Source organism: Vigna angularis, chromosome 9, assembly GCF_016808095.1.
Source record: "Vigna angularis cultivar LongXiaoDou No.4 chromosome 9, ASM1680809v1, whole genome shotgun sequence".
Taxonomy (NCBI): Eukaryota; Viridiplantae; Streptophyta; class Magnoliopsida; order Fabales; family Fabaceae; genus Vigna; species Vigna angularis.
Window position 1 is genome coordinate 14343855 of NC_068978.1, and position 21567 is coordinate 14365421.

The 21567-nt window shown below is 38.4% G+C and overlaps 1 protein-coding gene and 1 non-coding gene across 2 annotated transcripts; one reads left to right on the forward strand and one right to left on the reverse strand.

The window, feature by feature from the left end:
* Nucleotides 1-14107: 14107 nt before the first annotated feature.
* LOC108346511 (uncharacterized) lies at nucleotides 14108-18079 on the forward strand. The gene is made up of 6 exons (XM_017585587.2): nucleotides 14108-14288; nucleotides 14375-14595; nucleotides 14720-14950; nucleotides 15206-16259; nucleotides 16324-16452; nucleotides 17928-18079. The coding sequence occupies exons 1-6, from the start codon at nucleotides 14108-14110 to the stop codon at nucleotides 18077-18079; spliced, it is 1968 nt and encodes a 655-aa protein (XP_017441076.2).
* A 3150-nt stretch (nucleotides 18080-21229) lies between these two features.
* Nucleotides 21230-21336, reverse strand: LOC128194148 (small nucleolar RNA R71). Its single transcript, XR_008245464.1, has one exon. It is a non-coding gene; the product is annotated as a small nucleolar RNA R71 (small nucleolar RNA).
* Between the last annotated feature and the right edge of the window lie 231 nt (nucleotides 21337-21567).

Sequence of the window (21567 nt, forward strand, 5' to 3'; positions counted from 1 at the left end):
TAATTGGATTTTACTATGCAAAAGACGAAAATAAACATGTATGCATGAGGTTGATCAATGGCTAAAATAAAATACAAACACTTTCAATGGAATATATGGATGAGTATGTTGTTGGGGTTTATCAATTTCATCTTATCCACTCTCATATATTTTAGGAATTCAACATTCAATTCATCATTGTTAATGCCACTCTCTAAATTACCTTTCAAGAAGGCTTCTCCCTAATTACGAGTTCATACGATTCCTAGCATTCCTAATAATTAGTTCATTTAGCGCAGGAGCTTAACGACAACCAATATACTATTGGGAGAAATTCCCCAGATCTAGACTTCCCCGTACGTTTCCATATCGACAAAATCAATAATCATGCAGTGAATGAGTTAAACAAAGCAAGCATTGAGCAAAGAAGAAAAATCCTAACTAATGATGAAAGAAAGCATAGGTCTTAAATATAAGATGTAAAAACAAATTCCATATATGAGAGTTTCATAAGACTACATTGATTCCCCAACAACAATTCAAGGTTTAGTTCACCATATTCATGGTGAAACTAGATGAACAATAATGAAATAAGGAAAGATAAAACCCTAAAAAGGTGAAGAGGTAGCCTGAGCATCCAAGATCCTCCTTCAAAGGGGTGGAAGAGAGAGTGTTTGCTTCGTTTCTGCCAAAGATACAAACCCTAGGGCATCCTAAAGCTTATATACTATTCTAAAATTACAGAAAATTTAGGCCCAAGCCCATAAAAGTGCCGCTCAGCGGTAAGTGCGCGAGCTCGATTCTTCCCCTCAGCGGCCATTTTGCCCCTCAGCGGATCCCCCGTGAACTCCTGAGTACCGCTCAGCGGTAAACTGCCGCTGAGCGGTAGTTGTGGCTCCTCCTTTTGCACTTTTTGATGTCTTTTCTAATTCCATCTCTCTCCTTCTTCACTTCTTTCACCAAATTCACCTTAAAACCTGCACAAAAACACTAAAATCAAGCATAAACCTGTCCAGCTCTCTTATTTCTGAAAATATGAACAAAAGTATGATTTCAAGCTAGTTTCTAAGGGTTAAAGGTTGCTTTTAGTATCAATTTTAAGCATGAAAATAACAGTTTTTCAACTGTTATCACAACCCCAAACTTAGAACTTTGCTTGTCCTCAAGCAAACAAGATGTAACTCAATCTTCCACCAATTCATATGATGGTTCACTCATTCAAAAATCTTCTTTTTAAGATAAGTGAAAACTTCAATCAAACTTATGACCAAGATTTCAATCAAAATGTGCACATGCTTTAGTGTTCACAAATTCATTTAATATTCAACAAATGCTATTTTTCATGAATGATCAATCAATTAAGCATGGATGTTTATGTTCTCATGGAATACTTCCTCACCAGGTAAAGTGTTTCACTCACACTCAAGTGTATAAGAGGTAATCACTCATTCACTCCACTATCACAATGTCACATGAATCAACTTTGCCTTTCATTTAACCACAATCAAAAACATTAACAAGCATGCATCATCACAAGGACTTTTCAATGGCTTAAAATGTGGCTGGGCTAACAAGAAAATTGGTTTTTCTGGATCACAAAATCCTTGAGTTAAGATAACAATACAATTATTCTTATTTTTCCCAACTTTCGTTTGCATTGAGCTTTGCCTTTCTTCTCTTTTCTTTCTCTTTTTCTTTTCATATTCTTAATGTTTAGCTCTTAGCTCAATGCTTTTCCTTTTTCATGCTTTCCTAACAACCCCAAACTTGAACATTTAACAATACCACACAAGATTTTCTACTTAACTCAAGGTAAAGCTTTTCAACAAGGGTTTTCAATTTATGTTCAAGGCTAAGGGTTCAAAGGATAGAACACAAAGTGTTCTCTTTTAATGGACTAACTTTATGAATTTGGCCAATAAAAAGGGTTCCAACAAACGGCCTTGATCATATGATGCAAAACAAGCAATTGATTCAATCATAGAAAACCTGGGCAAAGTCATTCATGCTTTCAAAGCAATAGCATTCAATCAATAAAAACTCTGGAGCTCAAAACCTCACATATAAGCTCATTCACATTTGACATACACATCCTGCTTAATCTCACAATCACCATCATAGTATCCTGCATTTGTTCACAAAGCTTGTGAATCACCTGTAAAAGCATTTTATGTGCACATTGATCTCAACATCAATCAATCAATAATCATCATCAAGCATTACTTATCACACAATCACAGTCAATAGCAAACCATCATAACAAACCAGGTTTCCAATAGAGTACATCAACCTTATTCTAAAACAAAAGTAAATAAGTTCATAACACTTAAACCAACAAAAGCATAAGTTCATGATAACATTCATCAGTAAATGCTATCTCAGCTCCTCATCAATCTGAGTTGTCCTCTGTATCTTCCTCTTCTTCCTCATCTTCATCATCTTCAAATGCATCATCATCATCAGCTTCATCTTCTTCCATCTCCCTAACTGAAGCTTCAGCTGCTTCAGCTCCTCCTCCTTGTACCTGCTCTTCGGGCCAGGCTACCACATTATGGAATTCCTCCATAGTCCACCTGTGAGCTGGAGGTGTATCATACATCCCCACAATCATCTCAGCAGTAGCCACCTTCCCTCTATGAATGGACTGTAACTGAGCACCTATAAGAGACATGTACATGTCCCTCATCTGGAACGGTTCTGCTTCATGTGTCTCAGCAGATGTCTGGCTCTATGCTTGCCCTCTTTCTCTGCGAGCACGACGTGGTGGAACTGGCTGAGCTGCCTCCTCACCTCCACAGTACTGTCTATAATAGGCCTCATCAATGGCTTTTCTTGGCCTTTCAAATGGTGGAGCAGAAGTATCCACCCCGGCTATCTTACAAAGGTGAGTGATTAAGGAGGGATGTCCGAGGGGTGCTTTGTTATTTGAGGTATTGTCACACACACTAATCTCATCAGCTATCACCTGCCCAATGTTAACATTTAAGTTCCTGATAGCACAGTAGATGAAGAGTGCCCGGCTGAGAGTAATATCTAACACATGTGAACATGGCTAAATGTTGGCATGAGAAAATGTCATCCAATACTTTGCAAGAGGAGTCAGATCAACCCTCCTAATGTTTACCACTGAGCCAGATCTATTCCTTTGGAAGTGTCCTCCAGGTATACATAGTACTCTTTCTACATCCTCAAAATCAGCCCCTTCCTCCATGCAAAGAGCAAACTGGCACTGCTCACCAGCCCACACAGTATCCAGGAAGTTATTGATAGAATCAGGATCATACCTGATAGCATGGCCTCTAACATAGCCCAGATAATTTTCAGCTGGATAATCACCAATCTTCTTTGCATTGGTGTAGAATTCTTTTACCACAACTATGTTGGCAGGTGCAGGATATGTGGCTAGCTTTCCCCAATCATTCCCTAACACTTGCTCTCCAAATTGAGGAGCAAAGTTAGGTATCATTCCAACTTTTCTCTCCATAAGGAGTCTTCTGTCTTGCACCACCTTGAAGTGCTTCTCATGTTTTCGAGAGAGGAACCTACTAGAATGGGGCTGTTCTGGTTCCTTTTCCTTTCTCTTGGTTGCCATGGTTTTCAATCTTTTTCCTGAAAAGGATGCCATTCCTGCAATCAAACACAGATACAAAACCACAGAACATGATGTTAATCATTAGTAAAAACACAGAATACAACTCCTTTCGAAGTTAAACCACCGCTGAGGGTCAGATTTACCCCTCAGCGCCACCAGTGCCACGTTCCAGAATGCAATAAATCAAAAAAAATCAAGTCTGGCAGAGTGCCGCTCAGCGGCAATTTACCCCTGAGCGGTAACTCTGCAGAATTTTGAAAAACTTCTTTTTAAGCTGTCCTAACTCCACCCAAATGCAATTTTCAGTTTTCTAGATCAAAATCATGTTGTTTAATCGGTTCAAACATCAATTATATCATCAAATCATGTATAGAAATCAAAACCCCTAAATATTCATGCTTTGACAATCACATTCAAAATTAAGAACCCTAGAATGAACAAAATGCTTTACTTACTTGGGTGGCGATACTAGATGCAATGAGAATGCTTCCAAGCTAAGATGCTCTCTTCCAACCCCAAACTTAGATGAAACACTAGTGAGCAAGTGAGTGGAAGAGAAAATTTTTCACAAGAGAAGAGGTAAAAGATGTGGAGAACCTTGGAAAAGGTATGTGGGAGTGTTTGTGCAGAGAAGAGCCAGCAAACAGAAGCTTATGCGTAGCTTAGGGTATAAAAATACCCTAATGGGCTCGGATCCCGCTAAGGGGAAACTAAAGCCCATTCTGCGAGAGTACCGCTCAGCGGTAAGTTGCCGCTCAGCGGCACTTTCGTGATGTGCTCTTCTCCTTCTTTTCTTAACCTACGTGCCTCCTAACATGCCCCTCACTGATTCCCTGCAATTCAATCCTTAGATTACTTATGCACAACCCTATTACTACTACAATGAAACAAACAAAAACAATCAATCAACTGGGTTGCCTCCCAGGTAGCGCTTGTTTAACGTCACGAGCCTGACCCAAAATCCACCAACACCCATCAGTAGATGTTACAATACTTACCAACACCCATCAGTAGGTGCAAAATTTTCTCACCAACACCCATCAGTAGGTGTTACACACTTAGCATCCTTTAGTAGATGCTATATCCAACTAGCATCCTTCAGTAGATGCTATGTCCAACAAAATATTTACAAAATAATGTCCACAAATTAAAAGTTACAAAAACAAAAATAAAATCAAAAGTTTTTAAATCACTGGGTTGCCTCCCAGCAAGCGCTCTTTTAACGTCATTAGCTTGACCCAGTAAAGTTCAAGTTCCTTTTTCATAGTTGATGTTGTTATCCCACCAACTCCTCAGCTATTTCTTGTGCACTGTTTTGATACTTCCAAAATGTGGAGACTCTATCTCTATCATCTCCTTCTCTTTATAGCCTTTCACAACCCACAACTTATTCTTGATTCTCACTGGTGTACCAAGTTGGGGTCTTCCTTTCCAGTCCTCAGGAACTTTTCCTCCTCTTCCAATCTTTTCTCCTTTATGAACCTGAAATAACAAACAATGGTTACCTGTAACCTTGGGCTCTTCATCTTGATGGCTAGTCATGTGTGCATCTTGAAATGCAGCTTTATAACTAGCTTCTTCCACCTGTGTTTGCATCTCATCTTTGAAGACATCTACAACAACTCTCTCCTCTCGGTCCTGGAGCACCATTATACCTTCGTTTACATCAATGATAGCTTTGGCCGTTTTCATAAACGGTCTTCCAAGAATGATAGGTATCTTTTCTGTCTCCATCTTCATCACCACAAAGTCTGCCAAGAACTGGAGTTTGCCAACACAAACTATATCGTCCTCTACAATCCCAAATGGTTCCTTTGAAGATCCATCGGCCATTACTAACTTAACCTTTACAGGTTTCATATTAACATTGCCGATTTGCTCCAGTAAAGAGTAAGGTATCAAGTTAACACTTGAACCTAAATCAAGAAGAGCTTTTTTAATCCTTTTCTTCCCTATAGTACAAGGTATAGAAAAGCTTCCTGGATCTACTGCTTTTGGAGGGAATGGCTCCTTTTTAACAGTTTTACACTTCTTTGTATCATGATCTCTACGCCTTTTCTTTGTAGAGACGTCTTCCTTAGATTTGGTGTAAACTGCAATTTGTTGTAGAATCTGCTCCCAAGGTGCATCATTATCCACCATATTGAATAATTCAGTGAAATTAAATTGGTTCTCATGATTCATTGGAAAAGGAACACTATTCTTGCTCTCTATTTCTCTTTTCTCTTTTGTTTCTCCTTTGTCTAACTCAACTATCTCCTCATTTGTGCTCTCCACCACTCTACATTCTTCTTTGGGGTTAACCTCAGTATTAGCCCCAAAATTTCTGTTAGGCTTTTCTTCCACTTGCTTTCTAATCTGACCCATCTGAATCTCCAAATTTTTGATAGCAGCTTCAGTGCTCTTTTGGGTAGACTCAGTTTTCTGTATAAATTGATTCACAATTTCTTCCATCTTTGTAAACCTTTCGTTAAATGCAGCAAACTGTTGCCATAGAGTTGGTTGTGGCTGTTTGAATTGACCATTTTGTCCAGCCTGCCCATTCTGCCCTTGACCAATGCTTGGGTGTGGTTTCCACCCTTGATTGAAGTTTCCTTGACGGTACGGAAACTGGTTAGCCATAAAGTTCACATCTTCCAAAGCTTCTACTGGAAAGGCACACTGACCATTTATGTGGTCACCTCCACATAATTTGCACAACTGAGATTGTACCTGTGCAGCAGTCTTCAACTCTTTAGGCAATTGTGCAAGTGTCTTTGTAAGAGCTTCTAGTTGTTGAGTTAGAATTTTATTTTGTGCTAGCAAGGCATCATGTGTTTGTAATTGAAGAACTCCTTTTTGTTGCAGAGGAGCTCCTCTTTCACTGTTGAGCTCATTATCACTTGTAGCCATATTTTCAATAATTTCTGTTGCTTCCTCTGGAGTTTTCCATTTAATGTTTCCTCCTACTGAGGCATCAAGCATCATCTTGGTTTGTGAACCAAGACCTCCAAGGAATGTAAGGACTACTTCCACTTCATCGAATCCATGCGTGGGTGTTTTTCGTAGCAAGCTTTTGTATCTATCCCCTGCATGACCCAGTGATTCTTCCATGCCCTGCCTGAATGAAGAAATCTCTTGCCTGCCTTTATTCACCTTTGATTGTGGAAAGTATTTATTTAGAAACTTGGTTACCACTGCTTCCCACTCTGTGAAACTTCCTTTTGGAAAAGAATTTAACCAAAGCTTAGCATTGCCTCCTAATGAGAAAGGAAACAAGCTAAGTTTGATCGCTTCATCTGGCACCCCATTGATTTTGACTGTGTTGCAAATCTCATTAAATGTAGTGAGGTGCTCATACGGGCTTTCATGAGATAACCCATTGAATTGATTGCTCTTTACCAGTTGGATCAATGCTGGTTTGACCTCCATGTTAGCTGCGTTGACTCTAGGTCTAGCTATACTGTTAAAGTGCTGAAGTCCAGCTATATTGGTGTAATCAGCAAGAGTTCTTCTGTTATTATTGTTCTCCATATTTTCTGTGCTATGGTCAGAACCCTGTGGTGATGGTTGCAACAGAGTTTCCGGAGAAGGAAAGAGTTCTCTAGATGTTCTGATTCTTCTCCTCCTTCTACTCTCGTCCAAACCTTCAAGAAGAGGTTCTGCAATTATCTTGCTCCTAGTTCGAATTGCTTCCTGCATACACAAGAACACAAAACCCTAAAATTTTTGGTTAGCACAAAAAGATATAGGAGAAGATAAAATAAAAGCAGAAAAAATAAAAATAGAAAATAAAATAAAATAAAATAAAATAAAAATAGAAAAAATAAAAAAAGAAAAATAAAAACAGAAACTCAAAATTAAAGTCAAAGATAATCAATAATCACACAAATTAACCAGTTAAACCACGAGTCCCCGGCAACGGCGCCAAAAACTTGATGGACAAATTTATGAACACCGAAATACGGCGTCACAAACTTGTTTTACAATCGGCAAGTATGACCGAATCGTTTCAAGTAATAAACTTGGTAAGACCAAGTATCGTTCTCTCAAAGGACTCACGGTCTAGTTTAGTTATGTGATTCGTTGATTAGCTAAGACTTAAGAACGAAATAATTGGATTTTACTATGCAAAAGACGAAAATAAACATGTATGCATGAGGTTGATCAATGGCTAAAACAAAATACAAACACTTTCAATGGAATATATGGATGAGTATGTTGTTGGGGTTTATCAATTTCATCTTATCCACTCTCATATATTTTAGGAATTCAACATTCAATTCATCATTGTTAATGCCACTCTCTAAATTACCTTTCCAGAAGGCTTCTCCCTAATTACGAGTTCATACGATTCCTAGAATTCCTAATAATTAGTTCATTTAGCGCAGGAGCTTAACGGCAACCAATATACTATTGGGAGAAATTCCCCAGATCTAGACTTCCCCGTACGTTTCCGTATCGACAAAATCAATAATCATGCAGTGAATGAGTTAAACAAAGCAAGCATTGAGCAAAGAAGAAAAACCCTAACTAATGATGAAAGAAAGCATAGGTCTTAAATATAAGATGTAAAAACAAATTCCATATATGAGAGTTTCATAAGACTACATTGATTCCCCAACAACAATACAAGGTTTAGTTCACCATATTCATGGTGAAACTAGATGAAAAATAATGAAATAAGGAAAGATAAAACCCTAAAAAGGTGAAGAGGTAGCCTGAGCATCCAAGATCCTCCTTCAAAGGGGTGGAAGAGAGAGTGTTTGCTTCGTTTGTGCCAAAGATACAAACCCTAGGGCGTCCTAAAGCTTATATACTATTCTAAAATTACAGAAAATTTAGGCCCAAGCCCATAAAAGTGCCGCTCAGCGGTAAAGTACCGCTCAGCGGTAAAGTACCGCTCAGCGGTAAGTGCGCGAGCTCGATTCTTCCCCTCAGCGGCCATTTTGCCCCTCAGCGGATCCCCCGTGAACTCAGTTTACCGCTGAGCGGTAGTTGCGGCTCCTCCTTTTGCACTTTTTGATGTCTTTTCTGATTCCATCTCTCTCCTTCTTCACTTCTTTCACCAAATTCACCTTAAAACCTGCACAAAAACACTGAAATCAAGCATAAACCTGTCCAGCTCTCTTATTTATGAAAATATGAACAAAAGCATGATTTCAAGCTAGTTTCTAAGGGTTAAAGGTTGCTTTTAGTATCAATTTTAAGCATGAAAATAACAGTTTTTCAACTGTTATCAGTACTCAATCCCAACCCTAAATAAAAATCATTTTCATTTATATTCACAAGTTTATTTCCAACAAAAAATCCACTACTCGAGTCGTCCCACTTACCCAATAACTCAGTCAATATATTTCTACCTAGTTTAAGATTTACATTCAAATCTAAAAACCACGAAAACAGAGTCTTCGAAATCAATGACCGATGCTCCTCTGTCAAGCGTTCGTTCAAAGTACATATATACTTTGTCGAAAAAGAGTGACGAACGGTCAACTGCATCAACCAAAATAAAATAAGCACAACTACTAAACCCAATAACCAAAACAAAACGATACGAACCCCAAACCTAAACCCAAACCAAAAAACCATGGAACGAAATGGAACGACAAACCACTTACCTTCGTCGTCGGACAATGGTCACCGGAACCTTCCATTGCGCACTATAACATCAACCAAAAACACCACCTTTAGGAAAATGGAGGGAGGCACTGGCACCACCACGCACAGCACACGATTACAGAGAAAGAAAATGAAGACGAACGAAAACCAGACCTTCGTTTCCAACCAAACGGAGAGGGGTATTTTGGGATTCTCACTTAAAATAAAACTTACGTACTTCCATTAAGACGGTTTTTTAAAAAAAAAATTTAAAATCAAACCTATCAAAAATCGACACGTGGTGTTGTCAAAAATGTGTCAAAAAAACGTTGTTAGAATAACGCGGTCCTATTGGTTAAGTGATAGAGAGAGGGAGAGTGTTGTCGGTTGATGTTGTGTTGTGTGTGAATATGTGAGGAGACAAAAGAGTGGAGTAAAGGGAAGGGGAGCAGGTCTTAGGGTTTTGAGTGAGAGTGTGAGTTTAATAAGTCTTAGTTTCAAGATTTTTCCAAGATTTATTTGAGACCCTTCCCGAAGTCCAAAATAGTCGTCTGAGTAGTCAAATTAAAGATATTTGAGTCTAGTTTTCAAAAAATCAAGAATCAACTCAATTGGAGTTCGGTAGAGAGAGTAATGAGCAAAATGGTCATCAAAGATCAAAGCAAAGCATACCAGAGCGTGATTAAACTTCCAATTTTAATAATTTTACTACAGCTATCCCTGTAGTCCAAAAATTGCGAGTTTTGTGTCCAAATATAAGATATTTGAGTCTAGTTTCAAACAATGCAAGAATCAACTCAATTGGAGTTCGGCAGAGAGAGTAATGAGCAAAATAGTCATCAAAGGTCAAAGCTGAGAATACCAGAGCGTGATTAAACTTCCAATTTTAATAATTTTACTGCAGCTAGCCCTGTAGTCCAAAAAATTTCGATTATTGTGTCCAAAGAAATATATTTGAGTCTAGTTTCCAACAAATCAAGAATCAACTCAATTGGAGTTCGGTAGAGAGAGTAATGAGCAAAATAGTCATCAAAGGTCAAAGTAAAGCATACCAGAGCGTGATTAAACTTCCAATTTTAATAATTTTACTGCAGCTATCCCCCTAGTCCAAAAATTTCTAGTTTTGTGTTGAAAGAAAGATATTTGAGTCTAGTTTCCAACAAATCAAGAATCAACTCAATTGGATTTCGGTACAGAGAGTAATGAGAAAAATAGTCATCAAAGGTCAAAGCTGAGAATACCAGAGCGTGATTAAACTTCCAATTTTAATAATTGTACTGCAGCTAGCCCTGTAGTCCAAAAATTGCGCGTTTTGTGTCCAAAGAAAGATATTTGAGTCTAGTTTCCAACAAATCAAGAATCAACTCAATTGGAGTTCAGTAGAGAGAGTAATGAGAAAAATAGTCATCAAAGGTCAAAGCTGAGAATACCAGAGCAAGATGAAATTTTCGATTTTAATAATTTTACTGCAGCTAGCCCTGTTGTCCAAAAATTTCGAGTTTGGTGTTCAAAGAAATATTTTTGAGTCTAGTTTCCAAGAAAAAATAAATCAACTCATTTGGAGTTATGTACAAAGATTTATGAGTAAAATAACAAGCAAAGGTCAGTGTGGACAACATTCAATTTTACTCGTTGGGAGCACTTATCTACACTCTTTGAGCAAGAGTGTGGGTAAGAGGGTATTGAGAATTCTCTTCCATTGTTGGAAGAGGAAAGAATGAATTATGAGAATGAGAGGAGTATGTTTAGAGGGAAAAAAAGGGGTGTATTAGAATGATGTTTTTCTTTGATGTTGGGTATTAATTAAAAAGTGGGGGTGCACTAGAAATGTTGTAGTAGTCGATGGAAGTGTGAAATTAGTAATTTTAGAGGGGTGCAGCAGTAGGATAAATAATTAAATTAAGTTATTTAATTATTTATTAGTCAATGAATTTAGTTGACTTTATGATGGTGATGGTTGTGATGGTAAAATTGTGAGAGCAAGCGTTCTGTCATTTCCTTAGAATTTTTGTCGAATCGATGGTGTTCGTATTGCGAAACGATAGTGTGTTGAGTCTCTGCGGAGACTGAGGTTCGAGTGTCACCCTTTCCTCGTGCGCGGGGACTAGAGAGGGTTGGATTTCTCGCCCAATGACTTCAGCTCGTGTGAGTATAGTGCTCGGTGGGTGCGCCTAACCGAAGTTTTTACTCGTAATTCCTTGAGGAGTCGGGGAGATAGGTCTGAAGTTGCGAAGGAAGACGAATCGAATCGCCCTGTTTTGCGAAACAGGTTTGGTACGACAAAATTCAAGGAAACAACAGAAGCTTGAGTAAATGATTGAGTCGTGAGTTTAATATTGTGATGTATTGTAATATTGTGACTTTGATAATGTGAGTGGTGATGATCTGAGTTATTAATATTGTGACTTTGATAGTCTGAGTGGTGATGATCTGAGTTATGAGTTGAATATTGTGTCGTATTGTAAGGTTGTGACTAGGACAATCTTAATATTGTGACTTTGATAGTCTGAGTGGTGATGATCTGAGTTATGAGTTGAATATTGTGTTGTATCGTAAGGTTGTGACTAGGATAATCTAAGTTGTGATATTTTGATAGTGAAATTATATGCTATGTTAGGTTCTTTGTTACTCACCTTTCATTTTGTGGTTGTGGTTCCACCTACGACGATCGTACTTGTACGGGAGTAGATGACGTTGCAGATGAGGCTGAGATGAAGTAGCACGACGAGAGTTATGGGGAATACTATGGGAGACTTATCATGTTTTAAAGTAATTTTATGTCTTTGAATAATGAATTTGGTATTTGTAAGGTTTTAACCTTATGTTGTAAGACGCTTAAACTTTTGATAGTTTAGTTCCGCGGTGTTAAAAAAAAAAAACTGGTGTATGGATTTAGATTTTTGTTATTTTCTAGTGGCACTCCGTAAGGGGTGTTAAATTTTCCGATTTTTAATAATTTCATGTGACACTCGGGCACTTACGAGGGCAGGGAGTGATCGCGGGTGCAAGAGGCACGAAGTGCAAGGGGCATTGACAAGGAGCGGCTCCTGGCAGGCTTTCAGTGGAAGGGACACATGGATGAAATGAACATACACCGGAATGAGAGGGATCTAGAGACTGGATAGGTATGGGACTATACAGTTGAAGGATAGCTTAAAGAGATTGATTTGGCTACTTATATCACCAAAATGCATTTGCTTTTCGGTAGCCTAATCCATAAGAATTCCATGGTTAAGCGTGCTGTGTGGGGGCAGTCAATATTCCCTATAAAGTTGTTTGCAGGAAAATTTTAGAAATACATTTTGGGACATTAGGAAGGATGGTAAATAATTCAAGACTCTCCACATAGACATTTTAGAATTAATGATATTGTAATTTAATAGTTTAGGCTATTTGAACCAACTTGTGCACTTTGGGCCAATTTGGGCAAAATGATGTTGGGTCCAAAAGTGGTTTAGGTTTAGCACTTTATTTATTTTATTTCATGATTTTCTTTTAGAGAGGAGACATATGGCCGAGAGCCAGCTGCCACCTTCACAGAACTTTAACTTGGAACGTTTTTTTTATGAAATCAAAGCTTGTGTACACTGTTACATTATTATTCAATCTCTTCTTGCATTCTATGATATTGGGAAAGGGGCACACGGTCTTGTGTAGAACAAGGGAGCATATTCATTTATTTCATTTTAGAAATAGAGTAGCACATTACGCTCACGTCCAGCAAGGCACATGGGAGGAATTTAAAAAGCTCTCGGTCACGGAGAATAAGAGATGAGGTGCTGATTTACTTTGCTGGAAGGAAGCACACGGACGACCAGGGGCTTATGTCCAACATTGAGAATAAAAGAACACACATGATTCATCTTCATTTTCCCTGCTTTGGAGAAAGCAACGCTTATTTTATAACGCTGGAATAGGAGGCCGAAGCGGAAGTGTGGCACTGATTCATGGCAGCAGAGGCACATGCGTGATTTATCTTTGGAGGGAGCTCATTCATTTTGTTTTTAGAAGCACACGGAGAGGGAGAGCAGATTTTATTTTATTATATTGAGTAAAAGGGCTGTTACGTTTAGGAAGAGGAGAAATCATTTTTGATGGAGAATAACACGGTGATTAATGATGGAGAAAAGTTGGAGCACGAGGAATGAGTTTTTCCTTTCTTTAAGTTGAGGACGGTGATTGATGGAGAGAAGCAGGACGAAGGATTTTGGAAGGGAGAAGGCGCTGATTTCAGGAGCTGGGAGAAAATGGAAAAGGGCACACATCTCACGGCCAACATGAGGGGATAGCTCAAAAGCGCTTATTTTTATTGAAGGAAGGAAGCACGTGTTGTTACATCCAGCAATAGAGCTCTAAAGTTTGGTTCATCCAGCCACTATTCACGTGTTGTTTTCAGTACCATTTTCTTGATGGATGTGCATTTCATTGATTCACTTTTTAGCTAAATAATTGCATTTCAATATATTAGATGTGTTTTCTTATTTATCTAGTGCATTTTCAATTGGTTCACACACTTTTCACTTTAATGTTGTCTATTATGTTCAGTTGTGATGTTAGCTTAAGTGGCCAACCAATTTAATTCTGTATTTGAAACCGTTTTTACATTTCTTTTTGCATTCGTGTCTTATTTAAGTTCATCCGCATTCACAAACTCTTCACCAACCCCCCACTACGTGTCCGACCTATTACCTGAACCACATTTGGTCCTTGAGAGATGACCTAGGAGTCACTTCCTAGCACTATACTGCATTTTTAATGCACATCAAATTTGTATGGGGTGCGACCCCCATCAAATTTTGGTGCTGCTGCCGGGGATCGAACTCGGGACACCCGCGTGACAGGCGGGAATACTTACCACTATACTACAACGAATTTAATGGTTTTGTGCTAGATTCCCTTGATTTTGTAGGTTATTGGAATGATTTGAAAGAAGAGTTAAAGTATCGAATGGTTGGAATGCGGAAAAGTCAACCAGAATGCAGCAAAGGATTGGTTATACTGCTTGGCCCTAGATCCATCACTAGTTGGGATGATCTGAAGAGGTTGTTCTTGGAGAAGTTTTTCCTAGCATCCCGGACCACAGCTATCAGGAAAGACATATATGGGATTAGGCAGCTTGGTGTAGAGAACGTAATGAGTATTGGGAGAGATTCAAGAAACTCTATGCAAGCTATCCTCACCATCAGATACCTGAGCAACTCCTTCTCCAATATTTCTATGAAGGCCTCAACAACATGGATAGGACTATGATTGATGCTGCCAGTGGTGGAGCACTAGGAGATACGACGCCTACTGAAGCCAGGCACTTGATAAAGAAGATGGCTTCCAACTCCCAGCAGTTTAGCACTAGAAGTGATGCCATTGTGGTGAGGGGAGTACATGACATTACTACCCAGTCTTCATCATCTGCTGATAGGAAATTGGAAAGCAAGCTTGATTCTCTTGTGAGTTTGGTGACACAACTGACATCCAACCAAAGGCCAACACCTCCAATTTGCATCTGTTGCACGGCTGTATGCTATATGTCCTTCAAGTGACCACTATACAGATGAATGTCCTTATGTGAAGCACCTTGTTGCTCATGATACACCTCAAGCTTATGCTACAAAAATCTACAATAACAAGCAGCCACAGCAGCAAAACTATGAGTTGTCTAGCAACCGGTATAACCCAGGGTGGAGGGATCACCCTAATCTCAGATGGAACAATGCTCAACATCATCAGCAACAACAAAAGCAACAACAACAACCACTACATTTCCAGAATGTTGCAGGTCCTAATAGATATGTGCCTCCTCATGTTTAGAGATATCAAAGGCAACAACAAGAGATTCCTGCCCAGCCAGCTCCCCAACCTTCCACTTCTGCTTCTGAGCTTACCTTGGAGGAGTTGGTGAAGCAGATGACTATTCAAAACATGCAATTTCAGCAGGAAACAAGGGCCTCAATCCAGGAGACAAAACCTTCCATCCAGAGCTTGACTAATCAGATGGGATAGATGGGCACAAAGCTAAATCAAGCACAGTCACAAAATTCGAACAGATTGCCTTCTTAGACTGTGAAAAATCCTAGAAATGAAAATGTCACTGTCATCACTCTCAGATCTGGGAAGCAAATTCAGATACCCACAGTGCCACCACATGCACCTGCACCTACACCTTCACTTGTTACTTCTCAAAGAAAAGAGGACCAGGCAGGTTCAAGCAGGATAATTGAGGCCGGTGGATCTCCTTCCTCTACAAGTGGTGGTTCTTCTTCTTCTATAGGTGGACTTTCTTCTTCCACCACCACCACCATCAGTACATCTCCTGATATACAACACCGACCTATCACTCTTCCATTTCCTCCTAAAGTAGTTCAAAGCAAATATAAGGAAGAGGTGGATAAGGAGATATTTGAGACCTTCAGGAAGGTGGAGGTGAACATACCTCTGCTAGAGGCCATCAAGCAGATTCCAAGATATGCAAAATTCCTGAAGGAGTTGTTCACCAACAAGAGGAAGATGAAAGGAAATGAAAGAGTTAGCATGGGCAGAAATGTATCTGCACTGATAGGTAAATCTGTACCTCATATTCCTGAAAAATGCAAAGACCCAGGTACATTATGCATCCCTTGCATTATTGGAAATTATAAATTTGAGAATGCCATGCTTGATTTGGGTGCTTCCATAAATGTCATGCCTCTGTCAATTTTTAAATCTCTTTCTCTTGGAACTTTGCTAGCTACGGGTGTAGTCATACAATTAGCCAATAAGAGTGTTGCCCACCCCACTGGTTACATAGAGGATGTTTTAGTTAGGGTTGGGGAACTCATTTTTCCTGCTGACTTCTACATTCTTGAAATGGAGGAAGGATTTTCCCGTGGGTCTGCCCCAATCATCTTACGTAGACCATTTTTGAAAACTGCACGAACTAAAATTGATGTCTATGCTGGTACCTTGTCTATGGAGTTTGGCGACATTGTTGTTCATTTTAATATCCTTGATGCCATGAAAATTCCATCTGAGGACCAATCTGTTTTTCGTGCTAAAATACTTGATTATACTGTTGATGAGCATGTTTATACTTCTCACTCTTTGCATGATAAGACCCACTTTTTTGTCGTCACATGTCAATGCTTCTTTTCCATGCACTAAACATGAATCTGAGACTGTTGTTTATATTGACTCTACAGCTAAACCTCATTCATGTCCTGAGAGTATACTTGATGTTCAGCTTGATGCATTGGGCTTGGGTGTTACACCTCTACATTTAAGTTTTGTGGACATGGAATGCACTAACCTTATTGCAGGAGTGATACGCTGTCTGCTATCAAATTAATACTACTTTTCAAGGCAACTTCAGTATTGCCAAGTAGTATTCAAGAAAGTAGATAGGGTTAAAGTAACCCTGAGTTGTCTCCCAACGAATACGAAATTTCCTTTTAATATTTGAATCTTATGAATGCAATGCAATGTTCAAGAATAAAAATGTTGTTTGGAGAAGGTTTAAAGAACAAATATGAAACTTAAAAACGATTATAATGAAATAGGATAATTCCACTGCTTTTCCAAGATAGATTCATCATCGGTTATTCACAGATAATTGTTTAATTGATTATTATTTAGGTTTCAAATTAATTAAAGTACATTCTTAATTAATTTGAGGGCGATCATGCAATTAACAAAAGTAAATTCTCAATCAAATGCAAAACCCTTCTAGATTATTCATAATAAATTCAACCAAAGTACATTCTCAATCAAATCCTATTGTGTTTAATCATCTCTATTCTTAAATCTCCTAACCAAGCTAAAAACTAATCAATCAAAGTAAATTCTCAATTGATTATAGTTGAAATTATTACTACCAATCAAAGTACATTCTCAATTGATAATAAAAACCATTTAATCATATGAAAGTTCCTAAATTAAATCAAAGTATATTCTCAATTAAACCTAGAAACCCTAGAACTCATATAATCAATATGCATGTAGATTCAAACACATTATGATGCAAAAATCTTTGCTTTTAATTTGATAGAGAGATGAAAGATATAGAGAGAGAACAACTTAAATCAATAATCAAAATAAACAATTGCATTAACTCAACCTAACCTCAGAATCCATAATGGAATTACAGCAGAATAGCCCTAGATGCTTAGCTCTCCATGAATGGAGTTGAATACATTATGAAATAATAGAGATAAGTGGTGAATGAATGAATGAAGTGCAGTCCATTTTCTATCTCTCCTAGGTCTCTTTATATAGGGCTTTATTGGGCTTGGACTCTGAATATTCAGTTGACATAATCTTTTATCTTATATCTTCCAAATAACTAAAAGATTTAGATAATTATAACATTATTTGGAAGATATTTTCTATTGATATTCCCAAATTAAATTAATTCAACAACTGAATTTTATCTTTTAGCTTTTCTGAATTTCCAAAATTACACATAAGCCCTGAAATTTCCTCTATCTGCACTTTAGCCCTTTCAGAATTCTCCAAAATTGTACCAAAAACCCCTGTTGACCAGCTTTAACCAGAGGAGGACGCACCAATGAGGTGCTACCACGTGTCAGAACTCTCCCCTCCTAATTAGGGTTTTAGAACATTGGGGAAGGGAAATTCCTGCGCCGCCTGCTATAGGAGAAGAATGGTGTTTCTCTTCTCCTTTTCGAATTTGTTCGAGCTTGCCTTGTGCGTCTAGTTTTCTGAGTTTTGCTCTTTGCAGGTGCGAGATGGTGATGTCGCGGCGGCAAGGATGCCCATGGTACTACGGTGTAGTTGATTGTTGCAGGTTGTGTCCTCTGCGTTGGTGGTCTGGCGACGATGGAGGTCGCGCTTCGATGTTGGCGGCGCGAAGAAGATGGACCGGCAGTGAGCGTAGGTGGCGTGATTCTGGATGTGCGGGATGGAGGTCACGACGTGGTTGCGGATGGTGCGGTGTAGAGCTTGCGTCAATGGAGGAGAGGAAGGTGAACTCTGTTCGACTACGGCGAGACGATGGTGATGCGAAGACGAACTTGCGGATGACGGTTATAAAGTCGCGCCTTGGTGGTGGCTGTCCGGTGACGAAGCGGTGTGACGGCGCGGTTTTGACGATTTGGTTGTGGCGGCATGAGAATGGCGTTAAGGTTGGTGGCGGAGCGGTGCGACGACAGTTGATGGCTAGGGTTGGAAATTTGTGTTTCTCTGTTAGAGAAGATGATGATGTGGTAGAGGGGGTGATGTGGCGGCATGTGGTTGGCTAAATCTGTGTGGGGAGGATTTGGACATGTGGCATGATCTAGTGGAGTTTGGCTTAGGAGAGGTATGGGTAGGGAAATTTAGGAGGTGTATTCAGAATAAGGTTACTGTTTGGCTTAGTATTGGGCCTGGTTAAGAGAAGAGGAGTGTATGTAGGGAAATTGGGAGGTGCAAGGGTAAAAGTTGTCTGTTTGGCCCATCTGTACATTATGTTGCAAACAAAATCTGATTTTGGGCCTTGCCATTTGGACCAATAAAACTTGTAATTTCAGTTGCACAAATAAATGTAAGAATATCCAAGAATAATTTATGCGCTAAAATTTACCTTTTAAGCCCATTTTATTTCCAAATGCAATGAATCCAATCATCACAAATCCTCTTTTAATCAACCATTTAAGCACAAATATCTCATCAAAAATTTGAATTTAAAGCATAAATGTGGGCATAAATATGCACTCATCAAGGAGGTACGCATAAATCTTTCTAGAAAGCACCAAAAATTGAAATCAAAGGCCCATTGCTAGACAAAAACTTCAAGGACAAAGGGCACCGACTGAACCCGCTAATCAGCAATCCTTCATTGGTAGATGCAGTTGTGAAAGGGACTTCTCTACTTAATCAAGTTTGGAATCTGCCACCATGACTCAGGGAGTTTTCTTCTTTTCTCCTTCCTTTCCCCACTTTTATTGCACTTGTCCATGATCTGTTGATATTAGAGATATGCGAAGTCTTTTTGTGTTTGCTTTCTTGAGTGCATTGAGTTGACATTGTTTACCCTAGACTTTGAGAGATATAGAGATAGTGCATCTGTGAGGTTCTGTTGCTTTTGATTCACTCTCAAGCTGATTGATCATTCATGGGGCTATCGCGGCCCATACAAATTTGATGTCCATTAAGAATGCAGTATAATGCTAGGAAATGACTTCTAGGTTGTCTCTCAAAGACTAAATGTGGTTCAGGTAATAGGTTGAACATGTAGGTGATAAGTGTGAAAAAGAGTTGTTTTTACACTTATAAATGATCTCAATCTTCTAATTATTCATGTTATTACTCAGTGAAATGTTGTAATAGGAAGTAGATTGTTATGTAAATTATTGTATAGGAAAGGATGTATAATTGGAAGTCTGTCAGCCAATTCTCGCATAGCGCAAGCCAAAATTCGCACTGCCAGGAAAAGGAAATTCGCATAGCGCACCAATACTTGTGCGCTGTGCGAATAACATCAGTTGAGAGGCAGCAGTTACAAGAAATTCGCATAACGCACACACACCTGTGCGCTGAGCGAATTAATGAAGTTAAGTGGCTTTAAAAGACGTGAAAGAAAGGCAGAAACCATCTTCTGACACACGAAAATAGCCAGAAAAATACTGGAGAATTCAGGAGACAATCAGGAGACCTTTCAAGACATCAAGACTTCACTTTCTACAAGGGATTGTTGTAAAGAGTACGTTTGAGATGTCTAGGATAGGCTAAATTTTCTGTTCATTGGAATTGGTTGTATGACAAAACATTAATGTAAATTTCTATGCAATATATGTTTCTGTTCTTGTTCTTTTCTTGACTTGCTTTTGATTATACGGAGGTATTATTCTCTATAAAAGTTATTTTGTACTGAAAAGTATTTTTAGAACCAGAAACGTAAGAAAAGAAACTAAAAGTAACTACGCTAGGAATAGTTTATGTGCTTTTGGTCATTCTCAACATCTGAAGTTAATGCAAAATTTTCTGATGAATTAATTAAGGAATTAATAATTCAATAGATAATTTTAGAACTTGTTTTAAGGAATTAAACCAAGATACTCTCATGTGAATGCTTGAACAGAGAATATATGTTGTCTAGGATCTTACTGTAATGTTAGTCAAAGACCAATTCTAGTGATCTTTTATCGCATTTTTCAATCTTAAATTTTTTTACGTTGTTAATTTCATGCTTAATTCCAAATTGAAATCACAAATATCATCAGTAATTGATCTTGATAAATAATTTTAATTGATTAACGTAACTCAAATTCCCTTGGGAGAACGATACACTTTTACTTATCCACTATATTACTTGGAACGATTTGGTATACTTGCCAAAAAGTTATCAAGTTTTTGGCGCCGTTGCCGGGGAATTTGATTGTTATTGTTATTTCAGTCATTCATTGTTTATCAATTTCAATTTTGTTCCATTATCTGTAAATCCATTGTTTTTAATTTTTGTATATCTGTATATATACATTGTGTTATGTTTCTGTTGTTATTTCTTTGGGTTGATATCTTGAGATTGTTGTTCTCTGTATGTGTAGGAGAACAAAATCTGAAAATTTATTGTTTGATTCTGAGATTGAGAGAACAACCCGTAGGAATAACAGTAGACGTAGGAGAGAAAATAGAAAAAAAGAAGCTAGAGAAGCTAGCTTGTTTGCTATCTTCAACACTTTTTCTTCATCTGATCAAAAGGATAAGGATATGGAGGGAAATAATGAGGAGGAACAACCAAGAGTTAGGCGTACGTTGGAAGATTATGCTTCTGTGGCTATACCTTCATCTTTCAACAGTATAGCCCGACCTGTGGTGAATGCTGCTCAAATGGAAATGAAACCCGCACTGATTCATCTTGTTCAAAGTAATCAGTTTACAGGAATGTCACACGAAAATCCCTATGATCATCTGAAAACTTTTAATGAGATTTGTAACACTGTAAAAATTTTACATGTGCCAGATGAAGCAATTAGAATGAGTCTATTTCCCTTTTCTTTGGCTGGAAATGCAAAGCTTTGGCTAAATTCTTTTCCTAAAGGGAGTCTGACTACTTGGGATGATGTAGTGGCAAAATTTTTGAATCAATAGCTCCCCCAATCCAAGATCAATAAAGGCAAACAGGAAATATCCTCCTTTCAACAAGAGCCTGAAGAGTCGTTGAGTCAAACATGGGAGAGGTTCAAGGGGTTGCTGAGAAAAACTCCAATTCATGGATTTGACATTCCCACTCAATTAAACCTTTTCTTAGGAGGTTTAAAATCTCACACAAAGCTTATGCTAGATGCCTCTTCTAGAGGTAACATTAGGTGGAAGACACCTGATGAGGCACATGAAATAATTGAAAATATGGCATCTAGTGATAATGATGTCAAAAGTGAGAGAGTGCAAACGCAAAAGAAAGGCCTTTTTGAATTGCAATCCCAAGATGCCTTATTAGCCTAAAATAA

What these genes read in the sequence shown, in the direction of transcription:
- LOC108346511 (XM_017585587.2), top strand. Translation starts at nt 14,108, where the DNA reads ATGCGGAAAAGTCAACCAGAATGCAGCAAAGGATTGGTTATACTGCTT. An exon ending in TGGTGTAGAGAACGTAATGA is followed by an intron (nt 14,289 to 14,374) that starts GTATTGGGAGAG and finishes ATTTCTATGAAG; the next exon opens with GCCTCAACAACATGGATAGG. An exon ending in ATAGATATGTGCCTCCTCAT is followed by an intron (nt 14,951 to 15,205) that starts GTTTAGAGATAT and finishes TTGCCTTCTTAG; the next exon opens with ACTGTGAAAAATCCTAGAAA.